At 50.3% G+C, this 26,575-nt stretch overlaps 1 protein-coding gene across 1 annotated transcript in view; it reads left to right on the plus strand.

Annotated features, from left to right (window-relative positions):
* TEX11 (testis expressed 11) overlaps positions 1-26,575 on the plus strand; it is a 3,096,519-nt gene that overhangs the window by 1,127,754 nt on the left and 1,942,190 nt on the right. The window contains exon 11 of the mRNA XM_069612434.1: positions 20,130-20,225. Coding sequence (XP_069468535.1) covers positions 20,130-20,225 — 96 coding nt within the window. The remainder of the gene's footprint in view (positions 1-20,129; positions 20,226-26,575) is intronic.

A 26,575-nucleotide genomic window follows, 5' to 3' on the forward strand; every position in this document is an offset into this window, starting at 1 on the left:
GTCTCTTGAACTACGCTTGAAGCCGAGGAGACATCATTTTGTTGTTCCATTTGCTCACTAAAAATCGAAATAGGCAATTCAAATTGACTGGCGTATATGGAAATATTGTCACCATAATGGGAACTATTATGCGAGGCAACCGAAGATACTGGAGACATTGGCACAGATATGGAATTAGTGTTTGTGGTGCCTTCTGAAAGTGAAAGAGTCAAATCTGAGAGTAAATGCGGCATTGGTAAGACATTGCTCATGAACACCTTTGCATACGAAGTGCGATGTTGTCGAGGCTGATCATAGCCAATGTGTTGAGCAAACACCGGAGTGTTATGTTGGACAGAGATTTGAGCAGAACGGTTGAGAGGGGTTAGAAAAATTGACTTGTGGGAAGTGCAGGGCACATTCAAACTACCAGAAGCCGCCATCTTCAAAGAATTTGACAAATGTGCCGGCATAGATGAGGTTAAAGAATATAGGGAATGCAACATACACTTGTACAGACAAAATGAATACCTTTTTTGGTTCACCGAACCAAAAAGATACCGCGACGCACAGCGACGCTGGGCGAAGTGGGCAAAGCGTTACTTTCCAGTCGGTACTCTGCTGTCTGGTGCGTGCGCGCTGGTGCGCGGGAAAATCCGTTTTATGCAATACGTAAAAAGGCCAGCCCCTCCAGGGGCGTGTCACAAGACTTGGAAAAAGTCTCTAAAATGCCAAGAACAGCACTCCGGCAAGAGAACGTTTCAACGTTCAAGCGAGCGGGCAAGCAGTACTTTCCATTTCATACTTCGCTGTCTGGTGGTAAAATTATTTTACCTTTGTCTATTCAACGACAAGAAGTGAATGTTTCTAAGTATTCGTGAGCCGGTTCCCTTTTCTATAATCCTCAGCAGGACCGTTCAGTGCATTCTAAAGAATGGATTGTTGTCAAAATCCTCGCTGAGCATGCCTACTCCACCTTGCAGGCTGCGGGTCTGTCATCAGAAGACCTGACATAAAATAGCAGAACATTAGCCTGTAAAGTACAAGGCGTAGTGATAGAGCTTGCATGTCTATGTCTCAGGTTTGAGGTTGCTCTGAAAAAGGCTGCATTTTTGCCACTTCAGAGCAGCCTCAAACAGGCCACAAATAGACATATGCCTCTCTGATTAACAGGTTTTGCCCCCTTCCCACCCCACCATAGGTTTCCTCCCTCTCTTTCCTTTATCTTAATCCTCCTTATATTTCTGCATTCTTCACATCTACCCACTTTTTGTCCTACTTTGCACACCTTATTCAATCTTCAACCTGTCTGCTCACATGCTCTCCTTTCCATGTCCTAGCCCACTCGGGCTGTCTGCTCTTGATACCCTGTCCTCTTCTAAATAATGTGCTCTCAGCCACAGCTCTAAAGAGAAAAGTGAGGGAGCAAAAGGACAAAAACAGATAATCACAAAGGGGAGAGGGAAGCTCTTGCAGCCCTCATGGGCATTTCAGATCAGGTGATGCATAGGGGGCTTAGCTTTTCAGGCCAATACCAACAGTTAAGGTCGGGACTGCAAACTAAGCCTTCTTATATGTGAGCAGATCGCAACGTCTATTTGGGGAACATGATTATTGTACTATTGTATTCCAGCTTGTTGAGGCCAGTGTCCTCTCTCTCGTTGGCAACAATTTCATTAGTTAATAGGAGCATATACATAAACCAGCACTAGGGCTGGATAATAAACCTACACAGGAGCAAGATTCAAACATTTAAAAAAAAATGCTACCATACATTTCTGGACTTCTGACAATAGCATCATTTTGTATTTTCCCTTGATTTGACAGAAGGGTCGGTTTGGAATAATTCAAGACCTGAGTACCCATAAATTGTACATTGAACAAAATTAGAACAGAGCGTCTGGATTCATATTTGCATTGGATGTGGCAAGAAGAAGGGGAGGTTTCTCTAGTCAACCCATGCATTTCCACATGTGCCCTGATCCACATTCACACCTTTCCAATATGTCACCATGAAATGCCCCACTGATTTCCTGCTCTCATCCTCTCCCACTCTCGCCATCAGTCAGCAATCCTTGTACAATGTCACCCTCAGTCATGATTAACATCTACACTAGAAGATATTCGTGATGAATGACCATTTAAAACATGTATTTCGTATTTGAGAAGAAAACATGACTGTATATATAACCTTTATGCCCCAACAACAATGTCATTGTATACTGTGACTACACACCCACCCCATATTTTGATATTTTGGATGTGTGGTGCTGAATGAGGCCCCAACTCTCAATACGGAATTCACCTTAACAAAAATTCTAAATGCAAACACGTTGTCTTTGGCGAGGTGGGTGCCACTGATAAGTGTACCACTATGGTTGAACGCACAGGCGGTGAGCCACTTTGTCGGGGCACTGCAGGCGCTTCATTGGCATGACTCACTGATCTCATACCAAGTCAACCTTTTTGTAGGTTTTGGCTAGAGTGTCACCTATAAGATGAAAATATTGCATTAGGGTACAACTAGGGAGAAATTTCATATGAGATGGGACACAAAGCTTGTACATGCTGTTTGGTTATTTACCCACCCATTGACTGCCCATGGCCATGCTAATCCCGATGGCCATTCCCACCCGCTTCAGCCCCTCTCCACCCAAAACACATCTTCCTGGAATCTCTTTGAGCTAGCTTCATCAAGCCTTGCCATCAAATTGTGTGCTCAAAGTGCCTGCCAGTGTTTTCTCAAAACAGTCTTTTGAGAGATAATGGGCCTCATTACGAGTCCGGCGGTAGCCGTGCTGGAAAAAATTGCAGGCTGAGCCGGACCCGTAATACCATTCCGCCTCCGTGATTGCCGGAATGACCGGGGCATTACAACCTCCATGTGGATGGGGATCATGGAAAACACTGGTTTCGTCTATGACAGAGCCAGTGTTTCCATGTCTGCCTGCAGGCGGGTGGTGTTAATCCCGCCAGGTAAGACCTCTGCAAGCCTCCAGGACTCTGAATCAGCCGGTCTGGAAAGAACGGTGGCAGCGTTTTTAACGCCACCGTTCTTTCCGGACCGGCAGGATCGTAATGAGGCCCAATGACTTAATTGGAACTGCGCTACTGGTGTAATAAAAATGTCAACCTGGTCTGCCTTCAGCCACTCAATGTAGAAGCACTATGCCTGTCCTTCACTGAAGTCATGTTAAAAACAAGCATTGGCAAAGTCAACAGTTTAAGCTTGTGTGTCAATATTAGGTATTCACCAGGCACTGCTATTATATGCCCAGGTACTCTCACCACTTTGCAAGCGCTACAATCCAGTTAATACAACTTCGGCAGTGCCTGATAAATGCCTTTCCCTTGCCTACACAAAGCCAAAACTGTTGCCATTGCCAATACTCGTTTAAGAATGCCTTTTATCTTTGTTACCTTTCCAGCACGGGAATAGGATGAAATGGATTAGGGATGCATGTTGTCTGGGCACCTTAAATATCGGATGAATTCTTTTATTCTCAGCTGAAAAATGTGTAACGTCCCAGGTCCTCTGTCATTGAAGATCTACTCGAGATCTTGAATTTATATAAAACATCGCTTTGAAATCCAAATATACTTAAAACATGCTTTAAATGCACTAATTTTGACTAATTTCATTCAACATTTTCTTGGGGGATACTCCCAATCCACTCATCTTTGTAAACAATGTCCAGGGCCACTTTTGGTTTGCAGTTCGGGCCTGCCCTTATTCTTCTCTGCCTGTTGAGGATATGCTTTGTTTATGGGAGTAGACGGAATCTGTCTTCCCCCCTGTTTTTGTCCTGTTTTCTTTTTTGTAGTTTATCTAGTTTGTTGTGTAGTTAAATGTTTGTTTCCATGTCAAGACCAGAGCCGAGCATTATGCTTCTCTTTCTTTATTAACCTTTTAACATATTTAACTAAGCAGCAAGATTTTAGCCAAGCAAACTGTCCAAAAGGTCCTTAAACCTGCGTGGACGCTGAAATCTCCCAAGAACAGTAAACACGTGTAACAAATCCACTGACATATAACTGGAACCATAGCTGAACTCTGTTTCCAAGGACCCCTTGCCAGTCTGAAACTGAAGTCACTGAAACACGTGACCATCCTTAACCAATCCTTGTTAAACTAGTCCCTCAAAAGCCTGGAGCTCTCTTCCTATTTCCACTTTCTTTGCTGCTCGTTGTTTGATGCTAGTGAAGTACACTGTTAATTGCGAAGTACACTGATAATTGCTCATGCGTGACATTTGGCAAAGCTTTATCCTCTTACTTTCATTGTGCACGACCATTCGAGTGGATTGTGTCCTCCAACGTATTCCTCATCTTAGATGTATTCCATCCAGCTTTGCTTCTCTTCGGAAATTTTTTCGGCAGAGGGCACCGTGCGTCGATGTCGTCGAGTCGATGGTCCCTCGAAGGCCTCCGTCGAGGGTGACGTCATCGGGTGTATAAGTAGCACGCGCGGCGCCTGTTGGCCTCAGTTCAGTATTTCCGCAGTTACGTTGCTTCGGACATTCGGCGCGCCTCGAGTTCTGTCAAGAAATATAATATAACGAGAAGTAATTATGTCCTCGTCATCGATGCCGACCCCGAGATCGGGTTTTAAGAAATGCAAGTCGTGCAGCTCAAAAATGTCGATCACGGACCCGCACCGCGAGTGTTTGTGGTGTCTCTGGGAAGGCCACGACATGGAGGCCTGTTCGAAGTGTCAGGCGATGACGGGGAAGGCCTTGCGAGAAAGGAGAGGAAAGCTACAGGTAGGTCGGAAGGATCGAAAAGCCTCTAGCGTCGAGTCGAGACCCCATGGGGAAAAATCTCCTTGACGCAAAAGGCATCGATCTAGATCCCGAAGCGATTCTCATCGCTCGTTGTCTTCGTCGAAAAAGACGAAGAAACAACGCCATAGGTCTCCCTCCACCTCGTCGTCAGACGAGTCTCCGAAAATGAAATGCCCCACAAAACATTTGTCTACCGAAGAGTGGGAAGCATTCAGGGTCAAAATGATGGAGGTGTTTGAGAAGGCGAAGCCTCGGTCTGCGCCTTCTTCGGAAGCCGGCTGGGAGCGTCATCGCTCCGACACTCGCGCGCCCTCGAGCCCGGGTGATCGTAAAAGGAAGGATAGGGAACCTTCCAGGTAGCCGAGCGATAAACGCTCGAGTCGAGTCGACCGCTCGAGGTCACCGACGCCGTCCGAGACCTATCACACCTCGAAGGGGAAACCGTCGAAGGCCGCCTCGATGCCCTCGAAGCAGACCCTGTCGACGACCACTGTGTCATCGATGCCGTCGACGCCTTTATCGACTTCGACGCCGAAACCTTTGGCACAAAAGGCTCCAACCAAGCCAGGGCAGCCAGAAAAAGAGAAGGAGAAAACTACAAAACATGTATCTTCTTCAAAACCTGGTACTACACCTCTTCCTCCTCCTCTCCCAGAGAACGTTTTCAAGACTCTCCCTAGGAAGGAGTTTTTCAAATCCTTGACCTCAATTTTTGAGGAACAGGAGAGATCCGAGGAGGAAGATGTACCTTTTGGACTGGAATATGGCACCCAAAATGTCCCAGAATGCTTGATATCAGAGGAAAGCAGAATGAGGGATTTGGTGGAGTCATTACATAATGCAAGTGGCATTGACACCTCTCCTGAGAATGACTTTGATAGACTAGATCCAGAAGAGCATGCCAGTCCATCTTACGGATAGTTAATGACCAAGGTGGTAGATTACTTGGGATGGGCTAGACCACCAGCCCAATTCGTCCAGGACGATTTAACAGACATATTGGACCATGGTCCCACTGAAGACCCAGTACTACCTTTTCATGCAGCCTTACAAAACAGGGTGGCCAAGAATTGGGAAACTCCAGATTCTATTCCTCCGGTAAATAAATCCCTTGCATCAAAATACCGCCCAGCCAGTAGCGACCCCGGCTATCTGTCAAAACATCCAACTCCCGAGAGTTTGGTCATACAGGCAGCCACAGCTTCCAACAAACTTGCGTAGCCGTCTATCCCTCCAGACAGGGACGATAAGCATGTGGATGGTTGGGCACGGAAGGTATTTTCAGCCGGGAGCATGGCATTAAAATCTGCCAACACCACATGTGCCTTGGCAACATTTTCGTACACTCTGTGGGAGTGCATCGCAATGGCAGCGTAGCACATACCAGAAGGGGAAAAAAGGGAAGGTTTCCTAGCCATCGTTAGAGATGGAAAGGAGGCCATGCAGGAATCCCTTCAATCTGGATTGGACACTGCGGATAGCGTAAGCAGGTCCATGGGCACTATCACCATAATGCGCAGGTTTGCGTGGTTACGGAAGTCGGGTTTTGCACCTGACGTACAGAACTGCCTCCTGAACATGCCTTTTGACAGGTCTCACCTTTTTGGCAACAAGGCTGACGAGAGCCTTGAGAGGTTACAGACCTCAAAAGCAGCGGCCAAATCTTTAGGAGCTGCTATTAGGCAACCTCAGCCTTTTTTCGTTCGCAAGGGCAATCATGGAGGGGACAATCCTATCTTTATTTTTTTTATTTATTTATTTGTTTTGGGTTTTAAAAGAAAAACCTTTACAAAAGAATAATACCTTTCCAAAGATAAAATTGCAATAGGATCTCGGAGACCAGGGAATAACTGGAAGGTCCAAAAAATGTCAATCCTATCGTTATTATACCTCATACGGGAAGACGAGAGGAATGGCCAGTCAAAGGGGCCAAAGAAAGGCCACTCGTGGACGAGGAAAACGTGCTAAGCCAGCTACAGCTGCAGCCTCTTTGCCATCAGCAGCTGCGACATCCGCCACAAAACCACTTTAAAGACTTGCACCACAAAACACCTGTAGGAGGCAGGCTGTCGCAGCATCTGCAAGCCATTACTTCAGATGTTTGGGCTCTAGAAATAATAGCCCAAGGCTATTGCCTTCCTTTTCTAAAGCAACCTCAAAGCAATCCACCAGGGAGACACCCGTTGAAACTTTCAAACCCGCTCCTACAGCAGGAAGTTCTAACCCTGCTGGAGAAAGGTGCTATAGAACCAGTACCTGGAGCGGAGAGGAACAAGGGTTGGTACTCTCCGTATTTTTTGATTGATCCCCAAAAAGGACGGAGGACTGAGATCCATCTTGGACTTAAGAAACTTGAACAAGTTCCTCAGGAAGGACAAGTTCAAGATAGTTACCCTTTCTCAGATCCTTCAGGCCCTTCAACTCCAGGAGTGGTTGGTGTCATTGGACCTCCAGGATGCTTATTTTCATGTGCTGATTCATCTCAAGCACAGAAAATACCTGAGGTTCGTAGTTGGCGACTCACACTATCAGTTTCGAGTCCTGCCATTCGGGTTGACCTCCGCCCAAGGGTCTTCACCAAGTTAATGCTAGTGGTGGCAGCGCACCTCAGGAGAGGGGGGATTCATGTCTACCCCTACCTGGACGATTGGTTGATGAGAGAGCGCTCTGCCGAGCAAGTACTGGATCATCTGAAAGTCACCTGCCACTTGCTCCACAAACTGGTCTTCTCCCTCAATTTAAAGAAGTCTCAAATGACACCTTCCCAACAGCTCCAGTACATAAGAGCTGTATTAGACACATCCTTCGGAAAGAGCTCGCCTCCCAAGACGAGGAGCTCAAGACATTCTTCATATGGTTTCCAATTTCCAAAATGCCCAAAATCTCCAGGCTTACGACTTTTTAAGGTTGCTCGGCCTCATGGCATCCCGCATCTTTCTGGTGCCAGAGGCGCGCTTGAGGATGAGATCCCTTCAATGGGCCCTAAAGACTCAGTGGTCCCAGTTCTCGGGTCACATTACGGCTCTTCAGATTCCGAACAAGGTCAGACAAGACCTTCTATGGGGGACCTGTGCAGAGAACATCGTAAAGGGAGAACCTTTTTGGTAACCATGGCCAGAGATCACAGTAGTGACGGACGCCTCACTCCTGGGGTGGGGAGCAGATGCCAACGATTTGACAATAAACGGTCGTTGGTCTCCATCGGAGTCCAAACTACATATCAACCTTTTGGAGCTGAGGGCAATCAGACTAGCGCTGAAGGCCTTCCTGCCATCTGTCAGGGGAAAGAATGTCCTGATAATGACGGACAACACAGTGGCCATGCACTACCTAAACAAAAGAGGAGTTGTGGGATCTCTACCCCTGTGCAGAGAGGCAATGCAGCTCTGGTATTGGGCGATTCAGGAAGGAATCTCTTTAACGGCAATTCATCTAGCCGGGGAAGAGAATATGACGGCAGATGCTCTGAGCAGGCAGAGCATAGTATCCCACGAATGGGAATTGGCACAGGAAGTCATTCAAGAGATCTTGCCCCTTTGGGGAACCCCTCAGGTAGACCTATTAGCAACCAGTACCAACCGAAAATGCGAAAGGTATTGCTCAAGGGATTTTCCCCCGAGAGGAGCCCTGGGAGACGCGTTCGTGGTGGATTGGAATTTCCCACTATTGTACGTGTTCCCTCTGATTCCCGTCATTCCTCGGGTCATCAGGAGGCTGAGATGCTTCGGGAACCACATGATCCTAGTTGCTCCGGATTGGGCCAGGAGAACGTGGTATCCGGACCTTCTAGATATGTCCATCTGTCCTGCAGTACGTCTTCCTCAGAGAGAGAACCTTCTCTCTCAAATGGAAGGTCAGGTTCTCCACCCAGAGGTCAGAACACTCAACCTTCATGCTTGTATCTGAAAGGCTGAGATACAGGGATTGGAACCTTCCAGATGATGTTATGGAGGTGTTGCTTTCGGCAAGAAGGCCAGCAACAAAGTCTCTGTACCGTTGCCGTTGGAAAATGTTTTGCAACTGGTGCAGGGAAAAGAATGTCGAACCTTTTCTATGTTCTATTCCGGAAGTACTATCTTTCCTTCTGACCCTAGCACATAGAGGTCTGAATATCGGAACAATAAAAGGTTACCTTGCAGCGCTTTCCATTTTCAAGCGCTCATCGGAAGAATGCTCCTACTTCAAAATTCCTTTGATAACACAATTCTTAAAAGGATTTCAAGTACCGATTTGGGATCTAAACTTAGTCTTAAAATTCTTAATGTGTGCCCCTTTTGAGCCCATGCACACGTGTCCATTAAGATTATTAACATGGAAAACAGCCTTTTTAGTTGGTCTAACATCAGCAAGAAGAGTGAGCGAATTGCAGGCACTGTCTTCTGGGCCACCCTATACTGTGTTCCATTAGGACAGAGTTGTATTGAGGGTTAAACCATCATTTTTACCGAAGGTAATATCTGATTTTCATTTAAGTCAGAAAATTGTTTTACCCTCATTCTATCCTCCACCTCATCCTTCTAAGGAAGAAGAAACATTACACAGACTGGACCCAAAAAGAGCTTTAAGCTTTTACATCTCTAGACTTTCTAGGCTTAGAGTGGACAACCAGTTGTTTATAGGCTACACAGGAAGAAAACCGGGCCAATCAGTAACAAAACAGACAATTTCACGCTGGATCGTGCTTTGCATTTCAGAATGCTACAGGCTAGCACAAAAAGACCCACCAGAAGGGTTAAGGGCTCATTCCACCAGTGGCATCACCTCTTCCACAGCCCTTCAAAGAGGTGTCCCAATAAGGTCCATTTGCAAAGCAGCAACTTGGTCTTCACTTCACACCTTTTCAAAATTCTATAGCCTGGATGCTTCCCAGTATAGGGAGCTGACTTTTGGAAAAGCAGTGCTTTATTCCACCATCTAAAGGCATTGGTGGGAAAGAATCTGACCCCTCCTCCAGAGGAACTATGCAAAATACTGCTTTGGGAGCCTATCTAAGATGAGGAATACGTTGGAGGACACAATCCACTCGAAGAACAAGTTACTTACCAACTGGTAACTTTCTTTCGATTGGATGTTCCTCCAACGTATTCCTCATCGCCCTCCCAACCTACCCCTCTGTGGATTTTTCCAGGTTATTGCCATCTCAAATCTCGCAAGGCTGATACCTGTCTGCCGGCACAATCTACACAGTACAAGATCACAGGCAAAAAAAGGGGGGAAAACAGAACTGCTACTTATACACCCGATGACGTCACCCTCGATGGAGGTCTTCGAGGGACCATCGACTCGACGACATCGACGCACGGCGCCCTCTGCCGGAAATGTTTTCCGAAGAGCAGCAAAGCTGGATGGAATATATCTAAGATGAGGAATACGTTGGAGGAACATCCAATCGAAAGAACGTTACCAGTTGGTAAGTAACTTGTTCTTGTGGGCTTAACATTGTTAAACGCTTAGTTTCGCGCTAACCGCGCGTTGCCGCATTGTGAGGGGTGCAGGTGGCGCTTCAGGGTGGCCGCCGACCCGCTCCCTGCATGGGGCGCTGCGAGGCCGCCAGATCGCTGTCGCAGGTCCTCATCTTTCCCAGTCCCTTCCCCGTCACGTGGTGACGCGCTTCCTCTCTCTCATGTTCAGAGAGAGAGGAGCGACGATACGTGTGACGGATAACGGAGCTTGAGAGCCTGTCAGCATTGTGGCAAGGCGGGATTAGCACAAAACGCACTGCGCAGATCGGAGGACTCTGGGTCACTATATCGGCTTAAGCAAATAAAAAAATAAAAAAAGTAAAAAGATAACACGAATCGCGAAAATGCATATAAGTAGATAAATAGTAATAATTAATCAGACTGAGGGTTCTTAAAAAATGGCCAAGTCAAGTGGCCTGACCCATGGCATGGAGCACACTGTCCACCCTTTGATGGCTGTACCACCCCGACAGACACACAAGCATGCACTTTGAACACATCATGCATGTACCCCCCCTCCATGAACCCCACCCCTGCAAGGTCATCCACCTAAGCAACAACACGCACGTGAGACACAAGTCACCAACAACACAGTTGCCCACACTGCATGTGATGTGTATAATGCATGACTGAGGACATGTGTGGCAAACAGCTGACAGCACATTTCGTTTCCCCAACAAGAACCCACTCCATGGACAGCGACAAGGCAGGACCATTGCATGCAGCCACCAGAAGAGGCACCACACCTGCGCAGGTCAGACACACTGCCAGACGTAGCAGGCAGCATGGTAGTGGAGTGGCCCCAGCCACCACCACCACCCCAGGCAGTGGCAGCCCAGCCACCACCACTGCATGCAGTGCCAGCCCAGCCACCACCACCTCCACCCCAGGCAGTGGCAGCCCAGCCACCACCTCCACCGCCGCAGGCAGTGCCAGCCCAGCCATCACCACCACCTGTGGCAGTGCCAGCCCAGCCCCCACTATGCAACCTGCACACACTTGTGTTGTGCCCTATGACACCACAGGCAGCAAGAGTACACACGTTTCGCAGAACAGCGCCCACGCACACACCAACCCCCCCGCCACATTTCTAACAAGGACATCAGCCACAGCTCAGTGCACATCGCCTCAACTGGTACACACTGTGCTAGGCCCAAAATACACCTTCACAGTTCAGCCTCAAATATGTCCAGACGCTTGAGATCTTCATCGTTATATCTGTGCCCTCAGTCACGTTAGTGTAGCCTCTCATGTTTGATCCTTTGGTTCTCTTACCATCCCTCCTTTCCCCCTCTTTCATTTGCACTCTCTACCTCCTGTCCCACTGGATTTACTTTTTCGTGCTACTAGTTCTCCAGCATGGGGTCTGGCATGGATTCACATGCTCATGAATATTCCCCGTCGTCAGGCTGGGAATCCTCGGTAAAGAAAAAACCAGTATCAGTTTCGTTTCTGATCTGTCTTTCGTAGTAGTAACCAATCACTGATCTCTGCGTCATACTGACCACAGCCAATGACTGCCCTCTACCTAAGCCCCGCCTCTGGCAGCCATCTTCAGATTTTTACCGCAGGTTCAAGTGTTGGGATCCTTGTGCTATTGCTCTCGAGCGTTAGTGCATTTTTTCACGTTTTTTTTCAAAAAGCTTCGATTTTTCGGTCAAAAAGAGCCTCAAGCTCCACCGTTTCTTCATCCGATCAACGGGGACCCGTGTCGGATTCGTCTATGCCCCTCAAGGGTGAAGATTTCGTCGAGCCACGCTTTTGGAGGACTCCAGAAGTTTCTCAGGCCCATCTCGGACATGGCCCAGGAGAAGGGAAGCTCGACGCCCGGAAAGCTGTTCAGGGTCTGCCCTGGATGCCAGCTTCAGAATGTCTTTAAGGAGGACGAACACTCCTTTTGTCTTTACTGCCTACATGAGGACAAGACGCACGTGGAGAAGGACTGTGCGTTTTGCGGCAATATGTCGGAGCGGACCATGAAGGACCGCCATCAACGTCTCGCCAACTGGCTGGAAGGGAAGAGCCTGTCATGCGAGAAGAAGAAGAAAAAATCAGAGCGGTCTTCTAAGACCTTTGAGGACGACGGGGATCCAACACAAGGCCAAGCACCGCGAGTCCGCTGGCACCGGGAGCGCCGAACTGTCGGGCTCTACGAGCGCCAGGAAGGGCGCATCCTCCCCGGCACCATCAACTACGAGCCAACGCTCTGGTTCGGGTAAGAGGAAGGCCGAGCACCCGGCGAAGCTCCTGGAGAGGCCCCGGTCGAGCTCGAAGACCCCATCGGAGGGAGAGCGAGGCAGTGTCCCTCCCCCCAAAGAGAAGGCGGTGAGCGCACCTAAGGTGGTGAAAGCCTTAATCCATCCGGCCAAGGCCTCTATCGAGACAGTCGCGGCGGCCCTGGCTCAGCCTGTGGAGGCTACACCAGTGGTGGCGACCTCGGGGCTCAGAGTCTCCCTGCCACCGCGGAGGGAGTCCTCTTTTATGCCCATCGACAGGACCCCCGTGAAACCTCCGACGGAGAAGAAAAAGGGGGGGCAGGAGGTCGTCGTGGATTCGGCCTCAACCTCTGAGGAAGAGCTGATCGAAGTCTTAAGCCACGGCGTTGGCGTGGAAGAAGACCAGCCCGTCGGGAGGGATCCCGACGTAGGAGACGACGATAACGTCAAGGGTGCCGACGGGGCCCCTGACCGCCCGTCGGACTCCCCTCAACCAGCGCCGCAAGACAACTCGGCGGCCATTTTGTTGGCTATACAGTCCTTATGCTCGGAGATAAGGACAAGACTGCCGTTACCACCAGCGGAGGAACCGCTCCCGATGGGGGACCCGGAGCCAGGCCCTTCTGGAAGCCCTCCCCCTAAGAGAAGAAGGATTCATCCTCCACCTCCTTTTCAGCCATTGCGCCCTGTTCAGCCCTCCTCCCCGTCCACGACTCGTGGGGATGAGACGGGGACTGACACGGCCGCAACGGGTACGGACGACAAGGTTTACGACGAGGATCTGCCGTCGTCACCTCCCACCCGGGCATCCCCGCCCGACGAGATTGGATCGTTTCACTCCATGATCGCCAGGGCATCCGAGCTCTTCCAGCTCTGCCCGGAAGAGAAGAAGAAGGGAGGTTTCCTTTATCAACGGCGCGAGGCCAAGAGGAAGACGGTCCTCTCCGTGCCTCTACTGGACGATATTTGGGATGAGGGCCTCGCCCTCCTCAAGAACCCATCCACGGCGCCGGCTAGAAGGGATCGGTACGAGAAGAAGTACCGGGTCCCGGACGCGGCCCCCTTGTGCCTCCGGGCACAGCCGAGCCCGGACTCCGTCGTCTCCGCGGCGGCCAGGAAGAAAACGGGGGGGGTGCGGCCTCTACGTCGACTTCCCCGCCGGACGGCGAGGGAAAGAAATTGGATACGATGGGACGCAGGGTCATCTCGTCTGCAGCGACAACGATTAAGGCGGCCAACGCCTTGGCTATCGTAGCCCACTACGACAGGGAGCTGTGGTACAAACTGGCCCCCCTGCTGGACTTCCTACCGGACGACAAGAGGGCGGATACCCTAGAGATCTTGCAGGAAGGAGAGGTGGCGTCGGACCACGCCATTACGATTGCGACGGACATCGCTGACACTGGATTTCGCCAGTTGGGCAACGGCGTGTGCCTTAGGCGGCGTGGATGGCTCAAGGCTACTGAATTCCGTCAAGACGTGCAGACCGGAGTCTTGGACATGCCGTTCGATGGAAACAACCTGTTTGGGAAAACAGTGGACGATTCCCTTCAAGCCATCAAAGCAGACACCGAGACGGCCCGGGCTCTTGGGGTTCTCCAGCAACGGCGGCCGCCCTTTCGGAGCGGCGGAGGCAAACAGGGTGCCTCCAAAGGTTCCGGCGGCGGATTTTCCACCTACCGTCAAGCGGCCCGTTCGTCGTCGCAGGAAGCTTACAGGGGACGAGGCAAGTCAGGCGGACCCCGCCGTCGTCGCCAAGAAGGTCAAGGCGGCAAAGCCTCGTCGAAGCAGGACTGAACCGGCCGTGGGGTCGGGCCCCCACCGAAGCACCCCGGTGGGAGGCCGGCTGGCGAGCTTCGTCAGCGTGTGGGAGTCCATCTCCACCGACCGTTGGGTGCTGAGGAAGAGCTGATCGAAGTCTTAAGCCACGGCGTTGGCATGGAAGAAGACCAGCCCGTCGGGAGGGATCCCGACGTAGGAGACGACGATAACGTCGAGGGTGCCGACGGGGCCCCTGACCGCCCGTCGGACTCCACTCAACCAGCGCCGCAAGACAACTCAGCGCCATTTTGTTGGCTATACAGTCCTTATGCTCGGAGATAAGGACGAGACTGCCGTTACCACCAGCGGAGCAACCGCTCCCGATGGGGGACCCGGAGCCAGGCCCTTCTGGGAGCCCTCCCCCTAAGAGAAGAAGGATTCATCCTCCACCTCCTTTTCAGCCATCGCGCCCTGTTCAGCCCTCCTCCCCGTCCACGACTCGTGGGGATGATACGGGGACTGACACGGCCGCAACGGGTACGGACGACGAGGTTTACGACGAGGATCTGCCGTCGTCACCTCCCACCCGGGCATCCCCGCCCAACGAGATTGGATCGTTTCACTCCATGATCGCCAGGGCATCCGAGCTCTTGCAGCTCTGCCCGGAAGAGAAGAAGAAGGGAGGTTTCCTTTATCAACGGCGCAAGGCCAAGAGGAAGACGGTCCTCTCCGTGCCTCTACTGGACGATATTTGGGATGAGGGCCTCGCCCTCCTCAAGAACCCATCCACGACGCCGGCTAGAAGGGATCGGTACGAGAAGAAGTACCGGGTCCCGGACGCGGCCCCCTTGTGCCTCCGGGCACAGCCGAGCCCGGACTCCGTCGTCTCCGCGGCGGCCAGGACGAAAGCGGGGGGGGTGCGGCCTCTACGTCGACTTCCCCGCCGGACGGCGAGGGAAAGAAATTGGATACGATGGGACGCAGGGTCATCTCGTCTGCAGCGACGACGATTAAGGCGGCCAACGCCTTGGCTATCGTAGCCCGCTACGACAGGGAGCTGTGGTACAAACTGGCCCCCCTGCTGGACTTCCTACCGGACGACAAGAGGGCGGATACCCTAGAGATCTTGCAGGAAGGAGAGGTGGCGTCGGACCACGCCATTACGATTGCGACGGACATCGCTGACACTGGATTTCGCCAGTTGGGCAACGGCGTGTGCCTTAGGCGGCGTGGATGGCTCAAGGCTACTGAATTCCGTCAAGACGTGCAGACCAGAGTCTTGGACATGCCGTTCGATGGAAACAACCTGTTTGGGAAAACAGTGGACGATTCCCTTCAAGCCATCAAAGCAGACACCGAGACGGCCCGGGCTCTTGGGGTTCTCCAGCAACAGCGGCCGCCCTTTCGGAGCGGCGGAGGCAAACAGGGTGCCTCCAAAGGTTCCGGCGGCGGATTTTCCACCTACCGTCAAGCGGCTCGTTCGTCGTCGCAGGAAGCTTACAGGGGACGAGGCAAGTCAGGCGGACCCCGTCGTCGTCGCCAAGGAGGTCAAGGCGGCAAAGCCTCGTCGAAGCAGGACTGAACCGGCCGTGGGGTCGGGCCCCCACCGAAGCACCCCGGTGGGAGGCCGGCTGGCGAGCTTCGTCAGCGTGTGGGAGTCCATCTCCACCGACCGTTGGGTGCTGGACGCACAAGCCCAGGGTCACTCGCTCGAGTTTCAAAAAAGGTGCCCGCGCGTCCCCCCTGTGGCCAGGAAAGAACATCACGTCCCTCAACTTCTCTTGGAGGTAAAGGCGATGCTCAGGAAGGGCGCCATCAAGCTCGTCCCAAAGAGGCTTCGGGGCTCCGGAGTTTACTCAAGATACTTCCTCGTGAAGAAGAAGACGGGAGGATGGCGTCCAATCCTGGACCTACGACGACTGAACAAATTCATCAAGGCACAGAAGTTCCGGATGGTCACCCTCCAACACGTCCTGGGTCAGCTGGAGGAGGGCGATTTCCTGTCGTCGTTGGATTTGGAGGATGCCTACTTCCATATTCCCATCCTAAAGGGACACCGAAAGTTTCTCAGGTTCGTGGTCCAAGGGCGTCACTATCAGTTCAGAGCCCTTCCCTTCGGACTAAGGTCGGCACCCAGGGTGTTCACCAAGTGCCTCGCACCGGTGGCGGCGCAGCTGCGCCGAGAGGGGATCCACGTCTACCCCTACCTGGACGACTGGCTCATCCGAGCCAAGACGAGGGAGATCGCCGTGGAGCACACGGCAAGGACCGTCCAACTTCTCACGGACCTGGGATTCTCCATAAACTACGCCAAGTTCCACCTGTTGCCCGCGCAATACGCACTGTTACTGGGAGCGAAGCTCGACACAGTGTCGCTTCCGGCCTCTCCGTCGGAGGAAAGGACGAGGGCCATTCTGGGCAAGGTGCAGCGGATGCTGGTTGCGGACGCGGCCAGAGTGAGGTCCATCAAGTCCCTCCTCGGAATGATGTCTTCTTGCATTTACCTCATCCCCCTGTGCAGGCTCCGGATGCGCCCGTTGCAGGAGTTCCTGGACGCGTGCTGGATCCAGACGACGGGCAGCTTCGAGGAGAGGATCACACTCGACGAGAGTTTCCGACGAGCGATCCGGTGGTGGGGCACCCGCGCACATCTGACGGCGGGCATGGACTTCCAGACCCCCGGCCACCAGGAGACAGTGACCACAGATGCCTCCCTGGAAGGGTAGGGAGCGCACACCGAAAATCTGCACGTGAGAGGCCTTTAGCTCCCGACGGAGAAGTCCCTCCATATCAACGTCCTGGAGCTCCGTGCAGTGTTTTGGGCCATCAGGTCCTTCCTTCCGTCCCTCAAGGGCAAGGTGGTGAGGATCTTCACCGACAACACCACCACCATGTTCTACATCAGGAAACAGGGCGGAACCAGGTCCCCAGCCCTGTCCAGGGAGGCACAGGATCTGTGGCATTGGCCCGTCGCCCAAAGGATGTTTCTGGTGCCGTTTCATCTGGCAGGGATAAAAAACACCATCGCCGACTCACTCAGCAGGGAGCTGCGCTCGTGCCACGAGTGGGAACTACGACAGGATCTAGTGGACCGCCTCTTCCGACGGTGGGGCACACCTCAGATCGATCTGTTCGCGACGGCGACGAACTCCAAGTGCCGGAGGTTCGCCAGCAGGTTTCCCCAGCCGAGGAGCATGGGCGATGCTTTCTCGTTCCCCTGGTAGGGCCTGTTTCTATACGCGCTCCCTCCATTGCCATTGCTGATCCGGCTCATCAACCAGCTCAAGAGGTCACGGTGCAGGATGATCCTCGTCGCACCTGCGTGGCCGAGGCAGATATGGTTCCTGGACCTTCTGGACTTGTCAGCGTCCCCGTCAATCAAGCTGCCAGTGGACGCGGATCTGCTCTCCAGGGAAGGAGGCGCCATCCTCCATCACGACCCGAAGTCGCTGAACTTGCAGGCCTGGCTCCTGCAGCGTTAGAGTTTGGAGGATACGACATACCGGCCGACTGCAGAGAGGTTCTTGCAAAGGCCAGGGCGTCCTCAACTCTTAAATGCTACGGACACATATGGAAGAGGTTCTCTGTCTGGTGCCAGCCACAGAAGATTAACCCTGCGGATTACGGCTCCCCAAGTACTGCCGTACCTACTGACGCTGGCCAAAGCTGGACTGGCGCACGCGTCCATCAAGATTCATCTTGCTGCGATCTCCCGATACACCAGAACCACGGGGCGGACGTCGTGGTCTCATCGTCTGGTGAAAGAGTTCATGAAGGGACTGTTCAGATCGTTCCCGCCGGTGAAGGCTCCGGCCCCGGCGTGGGAGCTCAACGTGGTGCTGACCAAGCTCATGGGACCTCCGTTCGAGCCTCTGCACTCGGCTCCGTTGAAGTTCCGTTGAAGTTCTTGTCGTGGAAAACAGAGTTTATTGTGGCCATCACCTCCGCACGACGGGTGGGAGAGATCCAGGCCCTTTCCTGCAAGGCCCCGTACTTGACTTTTCACGACACAAGGGTAGTGCTCAGGACGCACCCCTCCTTCATGCCCAAGGTGCCGTCGGACTTCCACCTCAACGAACCCTTGGTGTTGCCTGTTTTCTTCTCGTCGCCTTCGTCGCCGGCTGAAAGGACTTTGCACTCGCTGGATGTGGCTAGAGCGCTGAAGTTCTACGTGGACCGCACGAAGGGTTTTCGGAAGACGTCACAACTCTTTGTGAACTTTGGACCTGTCAATCAGGGGAAGGCTCTCTCGAAGGCTTCCATTTCCAGATGGCTCTCCGGCTGTATCATGTACTGTCATCGGTTGGCAAACCGACCCCTGCCTGGCCGTCCGAGAGCCCATTCCACCAGAGCGATCGCAGCTACCACGGCGTTCCTATCTGGTGTGCCCTTGCTGGACATCTGCAGGGCTGCTACGTGGAGGTTGACGCACAACTTCACGAAATTCTACTGCGTCGATCGGGATTCCAGGGAGGAGTCCAGTGTCGGCCAAGCAGTGCTGCGCAACCTGTTCGCCTAAGGTGAGCCTGGTGAGGAGGTAAGATTTGCTTAATGTTGAGTTTGATGTGATGCTTAATGTTGAGCCTTTGCCACCTCCCGTGGTTGTGCATGTGTGTACTGCTATGTATTCTTTATTCATGAGCATGTGAATCCATGCCAGACCCCATGCTGGAGAAGGAACAAGTTACTTACCTGTAACTGTTTTTCTCCAGCATGGGTCTTGCATGGATTCACATGCGAACCCTCCCGCCTACCCCTCTGCGGCTCTTCACTTGGTCATACTGCCACTTCACGTGCTACCAAATCTGAAGATGGCTGCCAGAGGCGGGGCTTAGGTAGAGGGCAGTCATTGGCTGTGGTCAGTATGACGCAGAGATCAGTGATTGGTTACTACTACGAAAGACAGATCAGAAACGAAACTGATACTGTTTTTTTCTTTACCGAGGATTCCCAGCCTGACGACGGGGAATATTCATGAGCATGTGAATCCATGCCAGACCCATGCTGGAGAACAACAGTTACAGGTAAGTAACTTATTCCTTCCTTTGCTCTTGTGGCCATCCCTTGCTAGGGATTTGGCTATCACTTGCCACCTTCTTGTTTTTTGTCATTCTAATGTGCCTCATTGTACGTTTCTTCGTCTCTCCCTCAATGTCAAGATCCTGTCATCTTGCTAGTAGAGGGTGCTCCTCTGAGGATCCACTGTCCTAGTGTCTGGCTCCAAGATCCAGTTCAACCTTTCCTTAGAACTTAGTCTTACATTTCCTGTAGCCTTCCCCTGTTTCTTAAGAATGTTTCAGTCAGTGTTCTCTTGTGAAATGTACCCATTTCAAAGTGCTATTTTCTACCAAGGGTGCCAATGAGTGAGCACTTTATAACGTCTTGAGCATGCAGATCCAACTTTAGGTCTCCTTCCCCATACAGATGCTCGTTCATGAACTCTCTGCAAGTTCAAGGTGGTCAGATCCACACAACCATCATTCTGCCTTTCACCTGTTCCATATTCCTTGTCTTTTGCCTACGTTCTGATCGTTATATGTGTGTCTGCTGTTCCTGTGCTGTTTCACTTCACTGCACCACACTGCAGTTTCCAGCTGCTTCCAATCACCTACTCCAGTCCAGTTCATATCTGAGTTCTGTGTACAGTTACTGTCCTGCCTTCTAGCATCATCTGCCCATGGCCTTTTTTCTCTGCTAGTAGGGACCATAGTCTGGTATATGCTAAAGTGCCAATCCTCCCACTTTCTATTATTAAAACACTGTGTGGAGTTCTCTGTAACCTTTTCTTCACTCTGGTGGTCCTGACACTCATCCTTCTTTTCTGTACTATCTTGTGTAGAATGATGTCCCTTACGTTTTACTACACTTTCATATAATGGAGAAAGCTGATGTAAATTCATACATATTTTTTACTGTGCTTTTTTTAGGCCAAAGTTCTGCGGCTTCTGGCCACTGTGTACCTGGAATGGGACTGTAAGCTGTATCAGGACAAGGCTGTAAATGCAATATGCCTGGCTAACGAGGTACGCGAGAACAATTCAGTATAAATGGAGGTTTAACCAGCTGAGATTGCAGACCTGCTAATGTAGTCCACTCTTGATTTGCCATTGATTGAGTGCACAAAAGAAAAACTCCATTAAAAATATCCATAGAATGAACAGGCAGTTCGTGAAGGAAAGCCAAAATATACGGAAATATTTAATATGACAGCAGGTCGCCACCGAAGTATTTTGTATTAGCATGTCATGTATGTGCCAATCTGAAAATTGTGTGTCAAAGAGAAAAACAGCCTGAATAGTATTGGCACATCACTGAAACTGCCTGTTGGTGTGTCACTGCTGCACTGGGAAAAATGATAATCGTAAAGCATATGCCTGTAGAAATTGCACCAGAATCTTTTATTGTGCCAAGAGATCTATCATTTAATGAATATCATATCCTGTTCTTGTAATATTTAATGATATGCAATCAGAGCTGTCAGAATATAAAATGCAATCTGAAAGAACTATCTTCTAATTCACCAAATCTGCCTAAGGAACACACTCTATCACTGCATTTCACACAGTATGTTTTCTGCAGTTTGAACTACTGTCCACATTAACTGAATGATATGCACCCATACTATCATAATACACTTCTCACCCTCCGCACCATTCACTCCTCTTTCTGTTCCTCCTTCTACACCCTTAACCATGCACTTTATATTCTTCCTTCTTCTATCCCGCGGATGTCTCTCCCGCTCTCTCATCTACTCCCACTTACTACTACTCCCTCCTTTCACTTCTCTACCCTTGTATCACTCTTACCTCCCACCCCCTAGTCTCTATTACTCCCTCTTCTCACTACTCCCCAATCCCACTACTCCACTAATTCCTTTTCCCTACTGTCGTGTAGATCTCGGGTCCAGCGCAGAAGCAGCACAAACTCCTACCTCCCCTTAATGGTTTTGGAGTCTGGAACTACAAAGTGCACAGACCTCCGCAACCACCACGGGGAAAGAGGGTTAGGGTCCACAGATTAGATAGGTAGGGGGTTGCAGGAAGACCGGAAAGAGGATTAGGCAGAGGTTCGGGACAGGGAAGGGGAGAACAGGGAAAACATGCTCCTAGGCTCTTGTTCCTCAGACCTTGGAGCTTCTTATCACACTTGATGTCAGCTTTGAGAAATACCACCAGGAATCTGTTCTATTACACTTGCATAGAACTACCTATACTTGCACCTCACATTGATGCACCATGAATGTACCACTTGGAAGGCACACCACCCAGTTAGAATGCACTGAGTTGCTTCCAATCTTTAAAAGGATTCTTACCCTCTGACACAGATCCAGGAGTGAGAACTGGATTGCTCCTACACAGTAGCTATGAGTAGAATTGCCAAATGAAGAACAAGCACCAATGTGTGCTTGCACCTATCAAACATATGATTTGCTCTCTGAACAATGGGCACATGCAAAAGCGTTGAATTGGATCCCCAATTTACAGTACACACACTTTTAACCTTTCACCATGAATTCACACTTAGAATGCACTAGCGTGCCAAATAAACAAACAGCACTTAGCTCTGATTGCTGCTTTGTAGTCCGGTGCCCAAATCCGGTTTCAGCAATGTCCGGAAGGTAAAGGAAGCACACAGCGTCTGCCAGAAGAAAATACAATTAGTACGCGCTCACAGCGTAACGTGGTCTGAAGGGTTAAAACAGTTGGATTAGTGCATCCTGCATGCAGTGCATCTCCGCTGCCATGCATGTATTAGTTTCCACACAGGGTTAAGTCACTGCGCTTCAGCGCGAGAAGTCACGTTCCCCAAGCACTTTCTCAACATTTATCTCGCGGCCAGGTGCGGCCGTATTATCAATCACCAAACATGCTTCACTCGCATCGGATCGGGTTGTACACCGAGAGATTACTTATCTTTGCACTCGCGGGGCCTCAGGGAATGTCTGGAGGCGAGGAGCGGCCCCGCAAGAGTTTTCAGCCAAACCGGAGCTTCCAAAGTTGCATCCGCCCCGAGGATAGTCTGAGCGCAGACAAGTGTCCTGTGTTCACGCATGCGCAGACGTTGGGGTGTTGACGGGGGCGTTCCCAAGTGGGTTTGCTGGCTCCGTGTGCCTGTTCCTCCCGTGTAGGAAGCGTGGAGACTTCTGGAGGCGCCAGCATGCTGGGAAATGTAGTCTTTGGTCCCAAACTGCTGCAACACAGGTTTCTTTCCAGCAGATGCCAACTTCCCCCACCTGAAGATCCTACAGGAGGGACAAAGGTGGCATCTGCTGGTTAAATATGCCCCCATCATGGTGCTAGCCACAATTTGCCCCATAATACGCCGGGGCTTTACAACACCTACTTTCCTCTCCTCCTCTACACTATTCTCTTCTCACTACTCTCTGCTGTGCCCCAATACACTATACTGTCCTCCCCAGTAAACTACTCACATCTCTCTCATTCTCCCACAATCACCCTCCTTTCACTCTGTCACCTTTCCCAACCACTATGTCTCACACCTCCTATTCTCCCTTAGCCTCACTCACTCACTCACTCACTCACCCTCACACCAAAGTACCACTTTCTCTCACTAACCAATACCTCACCATCCACATGCCTTCTATAATTCTCCTCCACGCTTTGCTGCACTGTCCTATCTTCACCTGATCTCTTGGCCTGCCTTCTTCTCCCTTGACCTCATCAGAACAACCACCACTGATATGTCCTTTCTGTCCTCTTTCATTCTCTTTCTTCTCCCTTGATTAGTCCTCTGTGGCATCTGTTTTCCTAGGCCAATTGCTGCATTAGTTTTCCCTACTGGCTGAGTTACGAGTATCAGAGAACATAAAATGGGTCTTAAGCCCACACCTTTTTCATACACAGGACTACCAGTTCTAGGTAATGGCAGCCCGCTACAATTATAGTCAATTTCAAAGTTTGTGTCAGTGATTAATGGAACATCTGGTTTGTTGGTCTGACGGATGTGCTGCTCCACTACAACCCCCCGCTCCCCTGCGCTGCCTATCTCTCCAGAGAGCTGTGCAGTTAGGTCTCCGGAAACAAAGATGTATGGTATCTGCAGTCCTGAGGGACAAAAAGAGAAACACTGGCCAGCATGTTGTGCAGCAGTGATGGATCAAGCACAAATGGAACTTGGTATATGCAAGCAGGCACATGTACAAGGGACCGACTTGGGGGCCCTCCCAACTCCCTTACTCTGCCTCTGGGGAAGGACTGCCTCTGGCATATTACCTTGGTTGGCCTCCTGCCACAGAATGAGAGGGATCCCCATCCCCTCTTGACAGGCTCAGGTCCCTGACACTGTCGCATAGCTCCCCTCTTTCTTCCCAAGTTGTCTTCCTTCTCCGGTAGTCTGGCTATCTGGGGATACTGGGGAGGAGATTTTAGGCTGGATCTTCCTTCCCCTTTTAACTCCCAGAAGCAAAGATTACAGAGAGAAAAGTATGTCACTAGGAAAACCTCTTCGGGGAGTCCTGGCATGAATGTTATTGGCATTATCAGATGGTTCCATAAAACATGGATCTCTACACTGGCTTGCGGGTAAAGATCAGCGCCCATGTGCACACAGATTATCTGGGACAAGGGCCTTTGGGGAAGTTCTTTGGAACTGATTAGGTCAGCCTGGGTGGCCATCCGCTTACTGCCTGACCACCGATCCACTTGTCCACTAAAGGCAGGTGGAATATCCAGTCGGCCTCACCTGTAGAGTAGACTGTCCATCCAGATGATTCTGGCACATCTTCCTCATCCGGGAAAAGGTCAGCGAGATATATGGGTAGTTGCTACTTCAGCCCATTCCAGCATGACATCCTCCAGAAGTGTTGGTGCTTCTGGCGTCATGAGCCGGAACTCCATAGGTTCTTCCTTCGCTCTTATTAGAAAGAGCTTGGCGATGTGTCCCTATATCCCGTAGGAATAACATCATACTACCTCCAGATGGGAACTGGAGATGCTTTTCTAGTGTCTGCCAGTTGGTTGGGACTTGGTCTCCTCAAAGCTGGACTATCTTCTCTCCCACAAGTATCAGGCTTTGGGTCACTGGTTTTCTTAGGCCCCCACAATTGGATCCCATGAGTACTTGGCTCTCTGATGTGCCTCTATTGCTTGGGTTCAAGGAGCACCATCATTTTGGTTTCTCCATAGGTCTTATTGGTCAGCCATTTAATTAATAGGTCTTTTACTCCATAGGCAATCTAGCAGAGAGTTTCTCCTTGTCGTAGATGTCTTAGGCAGATCATATAATGTTGTGGATCCTGTACCAGTCTCTCCAGGATACCCTGGTTCAGCTATAATGCAGGGTTCTTGCGCCAGGGGTTAGGGCTTAAAGGCCTGCTGGGCTTCTCCTGTTGGAAGTGTGGTGATATATCGGGCCCAGCGATCTTGATGCCAGCATGCGTTCTCGTCCATCCTCTAGACATTTAAGAAGAAGATGGCTGGTTCTTCTCTGCTGCTCAGTTTTTGTGGAATTGTGGGTTGCAGAGCCAGTTACTCTCATCTCTCATTATTAGCTCCCAGCAAGTACTTAAATACTTCATGACCCCTGTGGGTATCCTAATTTACCTGGACTTCTCAACCATTTTCTACATGAGGCAAAGTCAATGACAAGAGGAACACTTTGTTGTTTGGGATTAGTCAGAATAAGATAAATTGATGTTCTCGGAAGAGTACAGCATTCAGAAATAACTAAATGAGCAGGAGAGATGAGTTAATGGTTCCCTGTCAGGATTTGGAGCATGAAGACAGAAACATGTTGGACATATAGGGACACATGAATATACATGATGTGCCGGCAATTGGAGCCTGTGCATGCAGGATTTTACAATATTTTGATTTATGTATTATATGTTGATTTCACTGTATTTTATAAACACAAATTGGTGAATGCGGTGATGGTTTGGATTTGTTTCTCTATCTTCTCTTTTCTGCACACATTATGAGTATACAGGGTATGTTTAGGAGGTATAGATGTATATCCAAATTTAAAAAGTAATTATGGTTGAATGAAAACATTAAAAAACATTACACAACTGTGACAAAGAGAACATTTTTGAAATATCTTAGTCTTGTAGAAAATGGCTCCCTGAAAGGCCATTAGAGTCTCTTGATGTTGGCTGAAAATACCCATTTGGCCTTCCACCAGGGCAAGTAGTAGTCTACCATGGTTCTGGGTTTTAAGCCTGTACTGATGACCTTGTTGTGCGTTGTGATTGTGATTTCCACTTTTACTTCTTCCTTGTCTTTCGTTCATGGGTTTTCTCCACTGCTGGAAGGCAGAGCTGCTCCAAAGGCTTAGCAATCTGCTCACGCTGGCTTGCGCTTGGTTTAGTTGACAAGTTCTTTCCAGGGCCTTTCGCATTTGCTCTAATAGGCTCTTCCTTGATGGATTCCTCCAGACGATCAGCGCTAGTTGGAGAACTGTCCGACCAACCTGATTCCCTGGTGTCTGCTTATTCAGAAGGCTGAGGAATTCCAGTTCCCAGAGCTCTCAGTGAAGGCATTCAGGGCTTGCAGTTACCAAAAAGTCTCCTGCCTCTGACTTCATATCTATGTTTCTCTCGTTTATGCAGCCTCTATATCAGGGCTTGATGAATAACACATTTCACAGATGCTTTCAAGAACAAACCAACTCTCGAAGATGGTTTAAGGGATTTATTGATATAATTGAGACAGTCTCCATAAGGGATATCCCTCCCTCTCCCGTCTCCTGTGGCCTTTTCCCTACTTAGTCTGGACGTTACTAAATCACAAGATGGTCACTAAAGCTCAGATGACCCTATTATCTAATAGCTAACTGGCTAGTTGTGATGTCCTAAAGGCAAATGCATTATCTAGCTGACTCCCTCTGCCGTCTTCTAGGTAGATTCCATACAGGAGTCACACAAAAAGCAAATAAGTACCTTCTAATTGTCCAGGTTTTACTTGGGCTTTTCTCTCACGCCCTTATACTCCTCGCTCTGTCTCATTTCCCCTCCTCCTACTCTCTTCCCTGCTCCTCCCCTCTCCTCCACTCCAACTTCCTTCTACTTCCTCCTTTCAATACTGTCCCCTCCTATCACTCTCTAGTCCCACTACTCTCCAATGCTCCCTCCTCTGTCTACTCCTCACTCCTACTACTCCACTACTTTCTCTTTACTACTCTTCGATCTCCCTCTCCACTACTATCTCCTCTCACTACTCTATGATCTCCCCCAATACCATGCACTCTCCTCCCACTGTACTACACTCTCATCTCACTGTACTACACTCTCATTCCCCTCCTTCTCACAAAGTCACCCTCCTTTCGCTCTTTGTCACCTTTGCCATCCACTCCCCCTTACACCTCCTACACTCTCCCTTTGTCTCACTCACAAACTCACATGCTCACCTTACAC

The sequence above is a fragment of the Ambystoma mexicanum genome, chromosome 5p, assembly GCF_040938575.1.
Source record: "Ambystoma mexicanum isolate Mex_15411 chromosome 5p, UKY_AmexF1_1, whole genome shotgun sequence".
Classification (NCBI taxonomy): domain Eukaryota; kingdom Metazoa; phylum Chordata; class Amphibia; order Caudata; family Ambystomatidae; genus Ambystoma; species Ambystoma mexicanum.